We start from the raw sequence: 14365 nt of genomic DNA, 5'->3' as shown, positions 1-14365 counted from the left end.
CCAAAATTCCAATGAAAGCTCTTTCTATCTATCACAAAATGAATTCAATCTCAGAACTTGAAGAACATAGAAAATTAGAGACTTAATTTCCTTTGATTTTTTGATATCGCGCACACTCTTCAAATACTCATCCTTTCTTCAATTCAACATATAAGACTATATAGGGTTTGGGTTAGAATAAGGAAGGAAGGGAATATGAATCTATGAAGGTTTGGGTTTTGGATTTATGGTAGTTTTAGGGAAGATAGAGAGGAGAGAATAGGAGAGAATCTAAAAAAAATTGGGTTTGAAGGAGAAAATATTCAGAGTGGGGTTTGTGTTTTAAGAGAAAGTGGATTTATACATGTTTTTCTCCCCCGATGGAGGCGCGTCGCGACCCAGCGATGACAAGTCATGGCCCGCCTCTTTTTTTCTCGAATTTTTATTGTGCAGGCACCGTGACTCATAAGAACAAGTCGCGGCCCGCCTTTTCCATAAAAAATTTCATGCTCTCTGACTTCCTAGCGCGTCGCGACTTATAAGAGCAAGTCGAGGCCCGCCTCTTCCTTGATTTTTTGAGCTCTCTGACTTCTACTAGGGTGCGACTTATAAGGGCAAGTTGCAACTTGACCTCCAGAAAAATTTTAAAACTGCCTTTTCATGAATGGCACGGTTTCTACATGCAACCTACTCTAAAACTAAATAATAATAATAAAAATGATTCTTTAGAAATCAAGAACAAAATTAAATAAAAATTTTCAAATAATTAAGAATTAAAACAAAAACAAAAATAAATTATAGGACTGCCTCCTACAGCAATGTCGTTAACATCATTTAGCTGGACTTTGAACACCTTATTCAGACGGGTTCCAAGATCATCACAGACTTGCATTTTTCCACCTGGCCTTCCAAATAGTGCTTCAATCTTTGACCATTCACCTTAAAGTGTCTCGTTTTCTCTCTATGAATTTCCATCGCTCTATAAGGCAATGAGACAACTACTATGTATGGTCCCGACCATCTCGACTTCAATTTACCGAGAAAAAGCTACAATCGAGAGTTAGATAATAGCGCCTTGCTCCCGGTTGGAAATCCTTCCTAAGTATCCTTTTATCATGAAAGGCCTTGGACTTTTCTTTATAAATCCTTGTATTCTCATAGGCTTCATTCTGAAATTCATCGAGTTCTTTCAACTCCATAAGCCTATTTTGTCCCGCCATAAAGAGATCAATGTTTAGTTTTTTTACAGCCCAGTAAGCTATGTGCTATAGTTCCACCGGTAAATTATAGGCCTTGCCAAACACCAATCATACAGTGACATACCGATCAGAGTCTTGAAGGCTGTGCGATATGCCCAGAATGAATCATCAAGCCTTTTCGACCAATCATTCCTTGATGTATTTATAGTCTTCTCCAAGATGCTTTTTACCTCCAGATTTGACACTTCTACTTGACCATTTGCAAGTGGATTGTAGAACAAAGCCTTTTGATGATGAACTCTGTAACGAGCGCATAGAGAAGTGAATGACTTGTTGCAGAAAGGACTTCCTTTGTATCTAATAATTGCTCTTGGAGTACTGAACCCGGTAAAATTATTTTATGAAGGAATTTAAGTACCTTTTTACCATCACAAGTAGGAGCTGCTGCAACTTCCACCCATTTAGAAACATAGTCTACTACAAGCAGAATGTACTTGTTATTATAAGATGATGGGAAAGGTTCCATAAAGTGTATTTCCCACACATCGAACAACTCAACTTCCAGAATTCCAGTCATCGACATTTAATCTCTTCTCGATATGTTGCTAGTCCTTTGGCAATGATCACAACTCTTGATAAATGCACTAGCATCTTTAAATAACGTGGGCAAATAAAGCCCACATTGCATAACTTTTGCTAGTATCCTTGTTCCTCCGAAGTGACCGCCACAATGTAGAGTATGGCAATGAGTAAGAATGGAACATCTCCTCTTCCGAGATACATCTTCTAATTATTTGATCAGCACAATGACGAAAGAGAATGGGCTCATTCCAATAATAATGCTTGACTTCCGAATAGAACTTTTTAAGTTGCTGCCTCACTACACTAAATACTCATTTCCATAACACACGAATATAATACTAATCAAAAAATGTTATGCTAGAGTAATATATTGGGCCACTTTATGAAAAAAGGACGGTAATAATTCCACCATCCCGCCACACTTAGCTTTTTTTTTTTCATTTGTGAGACCCGAGAGACCCAATTCATTCCCTTCAATTCTTTCTCCTTTTTCCTCATCATTCTCTCTCTGATCTCTTTCTCCCACCAGACCCGTCGAAGCTTCGAACACGCGGGCCCAAGCCCTCACACGACACCAGAGGCGAACGACGACACCGGATTGTTCTTCTTTCCATCGCTTTATTATTATTGTGTGCTTTTGGATTGTTCTTCTTTCACCACTGCTTTTAGTTTTGCTTTGCCTTTTAGGGTTTTTGTGTTTCGTCACCTCTGTAATTCACCTCCTCTCTTCTTTCTTACCACGTTGAGATTGCATTTCGCGGCTTTTCATGTTCCGGTGCTTCGTTTGTTTTGTTGGAATTCGTACATGTATGCCTTTGATTTCATTATTTTTTCTACAGTTTGAGCTTTCAATTCTTTTCCTGTTTGGTTGTCGAGAAAATTGAAGAGAATTATTTGGTGATTGTGTGTGTGAGAATTGTAGAATTAACAACTCATTTGAGCTAAATGAGATTTTGTTTCATGTTTTGAGTCAGTTTATATATGTGAAATGGAGTTGTATGCATACTGTTACATTTTTCTTTCTTTCTTTCTCCCCCCTTTCGTTTTGTTTTCTTGGTAACCAAACGGAAAATAGTTGTGGTCTGTCTCTCGTGTAAGTTTTAGAGACTTTATAGAACTGTTTACCTGGGTCCATTGATCGATCATGAATATAACGCACGTGGTGTGGTTACTAGCTTTGTTCTAAAACTTGTTGTTTGTAAAATTGAAAGTAGCATATTACTGGGGTCTGGCTAGATATTCATATTTTCTAGTTAAGATGAAGGGTTGCTAGAATATTTTCATGTTTTGATCTTTTGGGCATTGCCTTTTAACTTGCTAGTATTGTACTTTTGACAGTGGTATTTCTTCTATGCAGAAGTATTTAGTGTAACAACATTAGTTGGTTTCAGAGTTTTGACTGATAGTGCTACTCTTGTTCATGGATATATGTGAATAAAGTATGTTTAGAAGCATGGATGATGGTGTGGGGGAGGAGGTTACCCCACTGGATGCAGTTGAACGTGAACACCTTCAAGGCAAAGAGAACGAGTTTTTTCTGAAACCCACAGGAGAAATGTTGAATTCACAGGAGATGCTACTGCCAGGTGAGGGTGACTATGCAAGGAGCTCGCATCAGGAATTTGAAGAAATGTTAGATGGTAAACATGTACAGAGTTTAAACCGTGTTATGCTACTGCCAGGTCACGACGGTTAGTCTTCCATTTTTTACTTCAATTCTTTCTGCTTTGGTCAGTTGCCATGGTTCACTTAGTTCTCTGTTGCTTGGTGCTTTCTTATTATCTTCTCTGAGTCTATTTAATTTCTGAGAGGTATTTCTTTCTTATTTGGTCAGAAAATACCAAACGTTGTTAATTTTGAATGGAATAAGAAATTTTAATTCTATTAATTATAGTTTCTTGCTATTGATATTAGTTGTATTGCTCCTAACAGATAAGACTGTACTAACAGTTTTTAGAAAATTTATGCAAGCAGCTTATTTTGTGAATGTTTGTTTTTATTTTGGGCTTTGTTTGCAAAGATCATGTTAATTAATATGCTATTTGTTAGCTATTTATTACATGTGTTTGTGAATGTGGGGATTGGCTGAAAAATCTGATGGATTAATTTGGGTAGTTTCTTTCAGTTACTTGGTCATTTTGATTCGGATAGCACACTTGCCACAGCTATGTCGGATTTGCGCCATAGGATCCTTCCTCCAAATTTTCTTTTGGAAAATCCCAAGGAAGCTAGATTCTGTCTATGGCTACTTCATCCCGAACCATCATCGCGCCCAACAACAAGGTAGCTCTAAATTCGTGTCCATGATAAATTCAAAGATGGAAATGCTAGTTGTTTCAGATGTGATTAAAAAAAAAGAATAAGATTTTCTAAGACGTATTGCCTTGGTGAATATAGTTGATATATTAGAAAATAATTTTGATTGATAATATTACCAATTTTCTTTTATATTATATTTATATTGACCTCCTAAAATGGCTTTGTTGACAATTAGGCTATTTATATTTGCAGGATATTAAAACCCTTATAAATTGGTTCCTCATATCTTTGTATTGTGATCTGATAAATTGTCACAATTTGCATCACATGTGTAGATGACCCTTTGTAGGATATGACTATATGAGAATTGATTTTAAAATAATTACCATTGCCATACCATGATGAATGTCAGTATCCATTTTCTGGTTGCTACTATAGGTACGGCATACTCGCAGGTCCATTCAGGAGATATTTCAGGCATGCAGCAGTTAGTCCACTGTTTTGGAAACCAGACTTCAAAATTGCCCTACTATGGTCATTGTATTTGTTGATATGCATTTTTCTGGTGCGACTAAAAAGTACAACATAGTCTCAGGTCCCTTTAGGAGATTTTTCTGACAACATTTTTGGAAAAATAGCCTAGGCAATATGGTTTTTCAATTAGTTTCTTGAAGAATAATACAATCCTCTTAACCTTTGTGATTGGATTCTTTATCTATTCATATGGAATTACATTGTCAATTCCTGTGCCTCTGTTAGAAATTTTAGTTTTTTCATGTATTGGAAGACTTGGACATTTGGTGGATTTAAATAGAAACTGCTTTTTTAGTCTGTACATCAACTGCCTTTACACCATGATACAATATCCTCAGTTGTTGGTTGTTGCTTTTAACTACAGGGAAATCCTGCAATCTGAAGTAGTTAATGGATTACAGGAAGCATGTCCAGAGGAGTTGTCTTTAGCCATTGACCAGGATGATGGTGAGTCAGAATTACTATTGCATTTCCTCGAGTCATTAAAAGAACAGAAGCAGAAGGATGCCTCTAAGTTAGTGGAAGACATACAGTGTTTTGAAGGAGATATTGAAGAAATCGAGAGAAGACACCCTTCCAAACACTTGGCTCATGATGACTCCTCTGTGCATGGAAAGCAAAATGTATCTGTTCACAGAGAGCCTTCTAGTTCAGATAAGCTCTCCCAATTGTCCCCTGTTTCTAACACAAGTGAATCAAGATTGATGAAAAATATGAGTCAGCTTGAAAATGCATACTTCTCTATGAGGTCCAATATTCAACTTCCTGAGACTGATGTAGTAGTGCGCCAAGATAACGAGTTATTGAAAAATCGTGATAGTTGGTATTTGGCTCAAAAAGATGAAGAGAAACAGAATTCAAGTGACTGCCTGGGAGCCTTTTTTGATGGCTTGTGCAAGTATGCCCGTTACAGTAAATTTGAAGTGCGCAGAGTCGTAAGAAATGGGGAATTTAGTAATTCTTCAAATGTAATATGCTCCTTGAGTTTTGACAGGGATGAAGACTACTTTGCAGCTGCTGGAGCTTCAAAGAAAATAAAGATATTTGAGTTTAATTCTCTCCTCAATGATTTTGTTGATATTCACTATCCAGTGATTGAGATGTCAAACAAATCAAAGATCAGTTGTGTTTCCTGGAACAACTACATCAAAAACTATTTGGCCTCTACTGATTATGATGGTGCAGTCAAGGTTTGTATATCTTTTGCTATAATTGTGACTTAATGTTATCGCACAGGTTTTTCATTGTGATTTACCCAAAAAAAAGTAATATTGTAAGGATGTTTAAGTAAAGAGCAGATGTTTGTAAGTTTTTCCTTTAGATATTATAAAATGTGGGGATTTCTGTCTATACTTGACACACATCACGCTCAGCTTGTTTTCACCTTAAAATTCAGTGGTGTATACTACAACATATATGTTTGTGTTTAGTAATGCCCATACTTTCTCATGAAATTGTTGACTTGAATTTTCAGTTATGGGATGTTAGCACTGGTCAGGTTTTCTCTCAATACAATGAGCATGAGAAGAGAGCATGGTCCGTTGACTTTTCAAAAGTATACCCCACTAAATTAGCCAGTGGAAGTGATGATTGCTCTGTGAAACTGTGGAGCATCAACGAGGTATGCTTTCTCTCTCTATATATAGATATATGATTTCTCTCTCTATATATGTATATGTAATGAGGATTCTAGCTTTATTGAAGTAGTAAGGTGTCGACATAACAAGGATGAAGTTCATTACCTTTGGATCTTTTTCTTTCTACCTAAAGAAGTAGTTTGTGTTTGTATGATACAGACATTATCTATAGGAAATAAAAAAGGTCCCTACTAGAGTCCTTTCACATGATTATACAAGATGAGCTTTTTCATTCTAAAAAAATGTGAAAGGATCCTGTTGTGGCCAAATATGCCTATTATACTTTGTCACTTTCCTTCTAATTATCCATGGTACTTGAAAGCAAAATTTTACTTTTTGCTTCAATAAAAAGCTTATATATAACTATATATATTTTTTGTGCAGAAAAACTGTTTAGGAACTATTAGGAGCCTTGCAAATGTCTACTGTGTCCAGTTCTCTGCCCATTCGACCCACTTACTGGCTTTTGGGTCTGCAGATTACAGAACCTACTGTTATGATCTAAGATATGCTAAAACACCCTGGTGTGTATTGGCCGGCCATGGCAAAGCTGTAAGCTATGTGAAATTCTTGGATTCAGAGACCCTTGTTTCTGCCTCCACTGACAACACTTTAAAACTATGGGATCTCAAGAGGAGTCTTTCTGCAAATGCTTGCAGCTTAACATTTACCGGCCATACTAATGAAAAGGTATTTATATATATATATATATATATATCTTTACTTTTACTTTCTTTCTCTCTTAAAATTTAAAAATTTCCTATATGCTAGAATCTGAGTCATTTTTCATCTATTTATGATTTTGATTTAATGTTTGCTTTGACATCCTAAACATATCTCTCCCTAAGCATGTGAAATGTTTGTCAAACATCTTACTTGCCTAGATGTCACATTAAGTATTATTTATTTCTTTAATTATTTTTATTGTTACACTAAATAAAGAGAAGTTAAGTTTTTAGTTTTACAGAAAAATTTACTTTTGCCCTTTGGCTACTGAAGTAATATGATAATTTGCAAACCTCTTTTTTTTTTCTCTATGGGATACTAAATTGTAGAAAATGGCAGCTTAACTGTCTATTTTGCAGATTGATGTAGGCATTGGATCTTCATCATTTGCAAGAGGTGTCATTGACCTTGTCTTGGGATATGTCACAAGCTTGGTGATTGACCTGGCTATTTCGATAAAGGTTTGTGTCTTGATACTAAGGGATATGTTTTCTATTTATCAACTACCATTTCGTCATTTTGTGTGGTCTGTCTAGTTGTACTTCCTTATTGCTTCTAGGAAAGCCAGACTTATTGCTTTATAAAAAGATTAGTTTTATGGTTGAAGTTAATTTACAATATCCATCTTGGTTCACAATTTTGTAACTGTAGGTTGAAGTGCCTGGGGCCGAGGGAAGCCATCCAAAATTGTTGACAAGGATGAAGGTCTAGAAAAGGTATGCACATCTAATAGAAATAGAATTTACTTTAGAAATTTTTTTCTTTTGACAGTAAATTACATAAATTACTGTTGTAATTTTTTTTCACAATGCAAAAATCAAAATTAGAGTCAGTTCAGAATCCATATTTCTTCTCTAGTTGTGAAAGTTTCTTGCTTGCTTATTTGGAAAGCAGTTTTGTTCCATAATTAGAAGTTTCTACCAGTGCAAATTATTGGCTTGATTGCTTCTACATTACTAGGATTTTCTGAGGTCCATTTTTTTTTTTAAATATATGGATGTGAGTTATCTTGATACTAAATTGTATATACTAAATTTTGTGAACTTGTATAATTATTAATATTTATGTCATAGTAAGGTTTTCTAGTTAAAAGTAGATTTTAAGTCAAATTTTTCAATACTTGCTTCAGTACTTTTAATTTGTTTTTGTCTCTCTTCATAGTTTGATGCTACAAAATTAAGAAAGCTAAGACCAAGTTTCAAGCAAAACGAGGGCTCTGTTACTGCTGGCAATGCTTCAATCATAAGGTTCCCACCTCTCCCTTTCCCCTCGCCGCCAATGCTGAAAAAAAATTATTAACTTAGTGTGGTAATGCAATCAGATATATTGTTTCCTGTGCCTTCTGTTTAGAGGCTTGTACTATCTAAATCCTCATTTACTTTCTTGTACATTTAAGCAACTGGTGTGCAACACTTATTGTAGTTTATGCTACAACAAAACTGGTTTATTTTCTATGGGCAGCCTTTTTCTTATTTTTATGTGTGTGTGACTAGGGTTTCAGATTTTAACTTGCCTTAATATGGTTTGGTTTTTATCATGAATAGTGATGGTGCAGCTGCATTAGTCCTAGTGAGTGGAGAGAAGGCACTTCAACTTGGATTGCAAGTAATTGCAAAGATTCCAATGAATTGGATTCCTAGTTCTATTTTACTGTTGCTGAAACATAGCTCAAAGAAGATTATCTTCGCAGGCACCTGAATTCTTTACAACTGCTCCAGCCCTTGTGATACCAAAAGCTATTTCAAATGCTAGTTTAGATGCTTCTCAGATTGATTACTATGAAATAAATGAAGCGTTTTCTGTAAGATTTTAGTACTTGTAATCCCTATACTGTGAGTTTGGAGAAAACTAGATAATTTCTTTCAAGTTGATTTACTCTTAAGTCTGAAATGTATGCTATTTTAAATGTGATCACTCTTCCCTTTTATGCAATTTGTATAGTCATTCATCTGTCCACAATGCATTTCAGCTTTGCTCCATTTTGTCACTATCCTTATCTACATTTTTTTACTCTTCCAATTTCCAAATCTCTCAGGAAAGCCTTAACGTACATGGTGGGGCTGTATCATTGGGACACCCATTAGGATGCAGTGGAGCTCATATCTTGGTCACATTGTTAGGGGTAATCTATAAGCTTCCCTTCTCTTGCAATGCATTCCTAGTTTGACATTCTAATATCATTTATATAGTTCTCTGGTTTTGTTTACATGTTTTCTTAATGATCTAAAGTCATAGTTCGTGGTCATATCTAAGCTTATGCTTTCTACATATACTCATGTGAAGTGATCTCATGTTTTCATTTATTCTTTTAAATTTCTGTTGAGAGTTTAGTTGTGGAATAAAAGAGACATTGGTAACTATGCTCTCTCTGATATATTTTACTTGGAATTTCTGAAATAAGAATAATGTTGTTGCAGGTATTGAGACATAAAAAGGGAAAGTACGGGGTTGGTGCCATATGCAACGGTGGCGGGGGAGCTTCTTCACTTGTTCTTGAGCTCATGTAAGACCTGTAATTGTTTTTGAGCTTATCTTGATTGAATTCTCTTGATCGGCTAGCCAGCTTATAAATAAAGCCAATTGGCTAACCTAATTGTACTCATCACTTGGTTCATTTTCAATAATAAGAATCAATTTCTCATTATTCTCTCATTTTTAATATGTGTCTCCAAATAATAATGGATAGTTAAGGTATATTTATTATATATAACAGTAGTTGTATTTGTTAGTTTTAAGTTGACTAAATTTTATTCTCTGTTAGTTGATTAGTTGTAATTTTCTTGTTCTTGGATATTGATATTGTGTGAGTGGTTTTAGCTTAATTTATTTGTATTTTATCTTACAAACTTTTTCGGTGGTGTTGCTGTGATACAAGTAAACAGTAGAGACATATTAAAGATGGTTCTCACCAGAGCTTAACTTGGGTAATGAAAGAAAGTCCCATTTTTTCCTTATGATTATACAATGAAAAAGTTGCCACTTGATTTATTATATTACTAATTTGCCATATATTTTTTGGTAAATGTCTAATATTGGAGTTTTCTCTTGGTGTTAGACTTTGCTTAGTCTTGGTAACAAAATATTTTAGCACATGTAATCAAACTGAATTTAATAATTGTTAATTATGAATTGAACAGGCCAAATTAATATTGAAACAAGGAGAAATTGAAAAACTGATTGATCCAAAGCTGGGAGGGGCCTATGATATTACTCAGCTAAAAAGACTTGCCTTTGCTGCATCACTTTGCATAAGGCGACTCACAAAATGGCGGCCTACCATCACCAAGGTATTAAAAACACCCTTTTAATGACACACCATATATCTATATGTATGTATAGATATTATACTAATACTACAATAAACCTCTGCTAAATGGTATTTAAAAAATCATGATTCATATCAATAGAATAGCAAAACTTGTTGCTTATTCTTGCATTGTTGAGAGGAAATGATATTATATTATATATATAACTTTGGTTCTAATCTTCTGAGATGCTTTCCTTATTAATATGGTCATATTATTTTTATAAATGGAAATGAATAAGAATATGTATAACTTTGTCAATAAACTATTTTCTCGTGGAGGAATATCATGGGTTTAGCTTAGACTACATATATTGTGCCACATGTTAATACAGTAGCCTTTAGTTGACTGACCTGGCCAGTAAGCAACATATAGTTTTATATATATGATACCATATTTGAATTAATATTTGTTTTCTTCAAAATATTTATGGTGGTTATCTTCTCTATTTTATTTTATTTTCCCTAAAGAATTTGTTAACTATACTGGTTTGTGCACATGCTCCTTTTGATGGTTTATGTATTTGGCATAACTAAAATAATAATAGTTAGTGGTAGTTTATTTTTGGAAATTGTTGAGAAGATGTGTTTATTAAAAATCGATTAAGTCATGGAGCTTTATTGGGTCAAAACATGATAGGTCTGTTTCCTATTCTATTACTAAGAATGGTAAAGCTGATATTGATTGATAGTAAGATTTTCTTCTGTGATTTTTTGTCTCATATGCATTCTGATTTGGTTGGTTAATTGGTTATGGTCATTCTTACTAATCAACTGAGTTGAGGATCTTAAACTTTCAGGGATCAAAGAACCAGAAAGAAAAAAACATATAAAACTCTGCAGCAACAATCTACTGCAGTAATCTTGTTATTCACTTTAAAGTTAAGTCTTCTGGCAACAACACCTCTGGCACTCTACAGATTCCCTAGGTATGGAGCTATGCCTTCTCTCATATTCATATCTCACACATAAGTTTATTAGCAGTGGCAATAGGAGTAACTAATTTTTGTTTTTGCCAGAGCATCAAGTGTCTTCCTCCTCTCTTCTAATTCTTTGACTTCTTTTAATTCTGCATTAACTCATATGCTCCCTATCATATAATATATATAATGCTATAGTTAGCTATGCAATTTCATATATATAATGGTCATTTTCGTATTTTAAAGAAACAAAAGTTGTTTCTGGCACAGCTGAGCCTGAGAGCGATGATCATAGAGGAGAAAGATCATATCTTCATATATTAAGTACTAGTTTGAGCTTTATGAGGTATTGGCATCATCTGAAAAGTTTATTCCTTAAGGAGAAAACATAAAAAAAAATTAGGGTCGATAGAAGATTCTGATCCTGCAATTTCTCTTCTTCATACTACTGGCTTTTAATATTTATCATAATAGGCAACAGCTTCCTAAGGAACCCTTAAAATAAATCAATAAATGAGTAAGCAAGAGGAAATTATAATAAACTCTAGTGGAATCCTTGAGTTATTGATAAAGAAAGTATAGTAAGTAATAACTCAGAGTTGAGGGTTCAGTTTCAACAGAGTTGTGCTGAGGATAAGTTAACTTGATATGCCTATAAACCTTGTTTTATTTAATTTCTCATTGAGAAAAGTTCTCAGTTTGAGTTTTCCTTAAGAAGTTAAGAGAGACTAAAAGAGTAGACAAGTTGGAGAAGAAATGCTATTACCATAGTTCTGATAAAAATAAAAAGTTCTCTAGAATTCACTCTTCTCTTCCTGCGAGTGGTTTATGCTAGTTGTCATTTCAGGTTGCTGTCATGTTAGTCGAGATGGTTTTTGGAACAGAAGTTCAATAGCAGTTAAGTTTACTTTTTTTTTTTTAAAAAAAATTAGCCCCTAGATACTAGATAGTTTTTTTTTCAATCTAGTTTTAATACTTATCCATGTTGAAGGTGGAACTATTTTATGTACTAACATTGCAAACTTTCTATGTAATTAAAGAAGAAACTCAATTAATAATAAATGTGAGGATGTGACTTTTCTATATATCATGAACAAACTTTTCAAGTTCAATGATTGTTTGGGAGGGTGTAGATTTTGGTCCTCTTTCAACATTATATATACTTATCAAAACAGTAATCATGATATATATGGTTGTAGTGCCAAATAGATGAAAACATATATTAATCAATGCATTAGTAAAGAGAAAAAGGGCTGACACCCCCTGTGAAACTGGAAATTATAATTATGACATTGATAAGAGGATAACATTATAAGGAACAACAATGACATGAATAAATATTAATAACAAAAATTAAAAAAAAAATTTGTTACTGATGATGGCAGTGAGCAGCAACCCCTCATCTATTTTGTTCTTTTTTGCTGGTGCTGAGCTTGCCGTATCAAATTTTGGAAAAAAATTTACGTTTATTTTTTACTCATAGGCATATGCTATCTCTTGAGCAAAATATAATTTTTTATTCAATATGTGATATATAATTAGTCTGTGTAATTTGGTAGCTATATGGCATAAATCAAACTTCTGGGGCATGATGTGAAGACTATTATCTTAAGGGTTTCTTAGTTAGGTTCAGGTTTTGCTTAAATCTCTTAATATGAGAATTCACTTGACAATGTGGAGAAAAAGAAGTTGATTCATTGTGATGTTGTTAATATATAGGAGCTCTATTTATTTAATTATTTTATCATTTTCACTTTTAGCTCAATTTTTGTATACTCAAACTAATTATAGAAGTTGAGATTTAGTTTTTGACCATGTAGTTTACTTTTAGAGTTTGCACTGTTGTCAGAAAACAACACATGATTACATCAATACAGTGAAAGAAATTTAAGAGATGTGAAAGTAGAGGAACTGTTTTTCTCCAGTTTCTGCTTTGTTTTCTTTTAGAGTTGTATATGCATTAAAGGTTGTATGGCATATGATGAAGTTCGTGATGGTGCTTTTGAACTTCTTAATTAACATTCATGAGAAGCTTATGGTTGCTTTGCTAATTAATATACTGTGACAGTAACAATAGAACTATTGACTTTTAGCTATCTTAGTTAGAATTGTATAAATCTTTTGATCTTAGCTTTATTGGTAGATTTGACAATGGTGAAAAGAACTCAACTTTACCAAACTAGCAAATGCTAATCTATTCTGTGCGACTTCAGTTAATTGTTTCTTTTGCCCACCTGTCATAACCTAATGAAACCAAAAAAGAAAAAACTGCTAGTATTTCCTTTATATCTTATGTGGAGACTTGGAAATTATGGCTTTTGACACTCAAGTAAAAGGCTCATTTCCGAGAATTTTCGAAGTAGAATGATTTTTGTTTGCTTTGGTGTAGTTGTGAATTCATTATTTTGTATGTGGTGTCCTTTCTTGGATATAATTTCCATAGCATTTTTCTTGAAGTAATATGTGATGCTAGATAATAACCATAAAATATTTCTTTGTTTATTTTGCAGATGTGACAAGCGAAGTAGAAAAGGATACTTAAGACTCCTTGAAAGTAGTAACTTTATTTATTTCTTTGTGTTGAAAGTAGTAACTTTTAACTATGTTGAATATTTAAGACTCTTTGAATACTTAAAGAAAATTTTATTGTTGATGACAATGTTGAATGTTTTAAACTAATTTGTGGATTGTTAATACAATGTTGAATGTTCTTACTTTTTGTTATTTGAAAATCAAGTTCATTTGATGATACTAAGTTATATTAGAAAACTAATTTTAATTATATAAAAAAAATTAAAATATAATAGAATAAATTAGTGTTATATAAATAAAATATATAATGGGAATTTAAACATATCTAAATATAACAATAACATGAAAATTGTGTTATAATATCTATTACAATAACACTTTTTATGCAAAGAATTGTGTTATGCAAACTTCATTATATAACACAAATAATGTGTTATACTAAAGTGTAGTATAACATAAAAACTGTGTTATACTAAAGTATAGTATAACACAAAAAAAGTGTTATACTAAAGTGTAGTATAACACAAAAAAAGTGTTATACTAAAGTGTAGTATAACACAAATTTATAAGTATTGAAATGTGTTATATAATCGACTATAAATAATATAATTAAACACTTGTCTATATATTAAAATAACACAGAAAGTGTGTTATCGTTGACAGTATAATAACACATCTGTATAACACTGATAA

At 33.3% G+C, this 14365-nt stretch overlaps 1 protein-coding gene across 7 annotated transcripts; it reads left to right on the top strand.

Annotated features, from left to right (window-relative positions):
* The first annotated feature begins 2194 nt into the window (after window positions 1-2194).
* Window positions 2195-13854, top strand: LOC133777435 (protein SPA1-RELATED 2-like). Of its 7 annotated transcripts, none has more exons than XM_062217012.1 (15): window positions 2196-2567; window positions 3201-3451; window positions 3886-4043; window positions 4918-5743; window positions 6028-6174; window positions 6575-6880; window positions 7276-7377; window positions 7568-7632; window positions 8078-8163; window positions 8461-8717; window positions 8952-9038; window positions 9334-9419; window positions 10054-10203; window positions 11021-11149; window positions 13651-13854. In XM_062217012.1, the coding sequence occupies exons 3-8, from the start codon at window positions 3928-3930 to the stop codon at window positions 7625-7627; spliced, it is 1557 nt and encodes a 518-aa protein (XP_062072996.1). In that variant the 5' UTR covers window positions 2196-2567; window positions 3201-3451; window positions 3886-3927; the 3' UTR covers window positions 7628-7632; window positions 8078-8163; window positions 8461-8717; window positions 8952-9038; window positions 9334-9419; window positions 10054-10203; window positions 11021-11149; window positions 13651-13854. The 7 variants fall into 7 exon arrangements, with proteins under 7 accessions (XP_062072998.1, XP_062072999.1, XP_062072996.1 ...); XM_062217009.1 differs by having other exon boundaries at window positions 3118-3451; XM_062217011.1 differs by adding an exon at window positions 11988-12037 and having other exon boundaries at window positions 2196-3451.
* The last annotated feature ends 511 nt before the right edge of the window (window positions 13855-14365 follow it).

This window comes from Humulus lupulus, chromosome 5, assembly GCF_963169125.1.
Source record: "Humulus lupulus chromosome 5, drHumLupu1.1, whole genome shotgun sequence".
Lineage (NCBI taxonomy): Eukaryota > Viridiplantae > Streptophyta > Magnoliopsida > Rosales > Cannabaceae > Humulus > Humulus lupulus.
The sequence above is the reverse complement of the archived record's forward strand: the minus strand, read 5'-3'. Positions and strand labels throughout refer to the sequence as shown.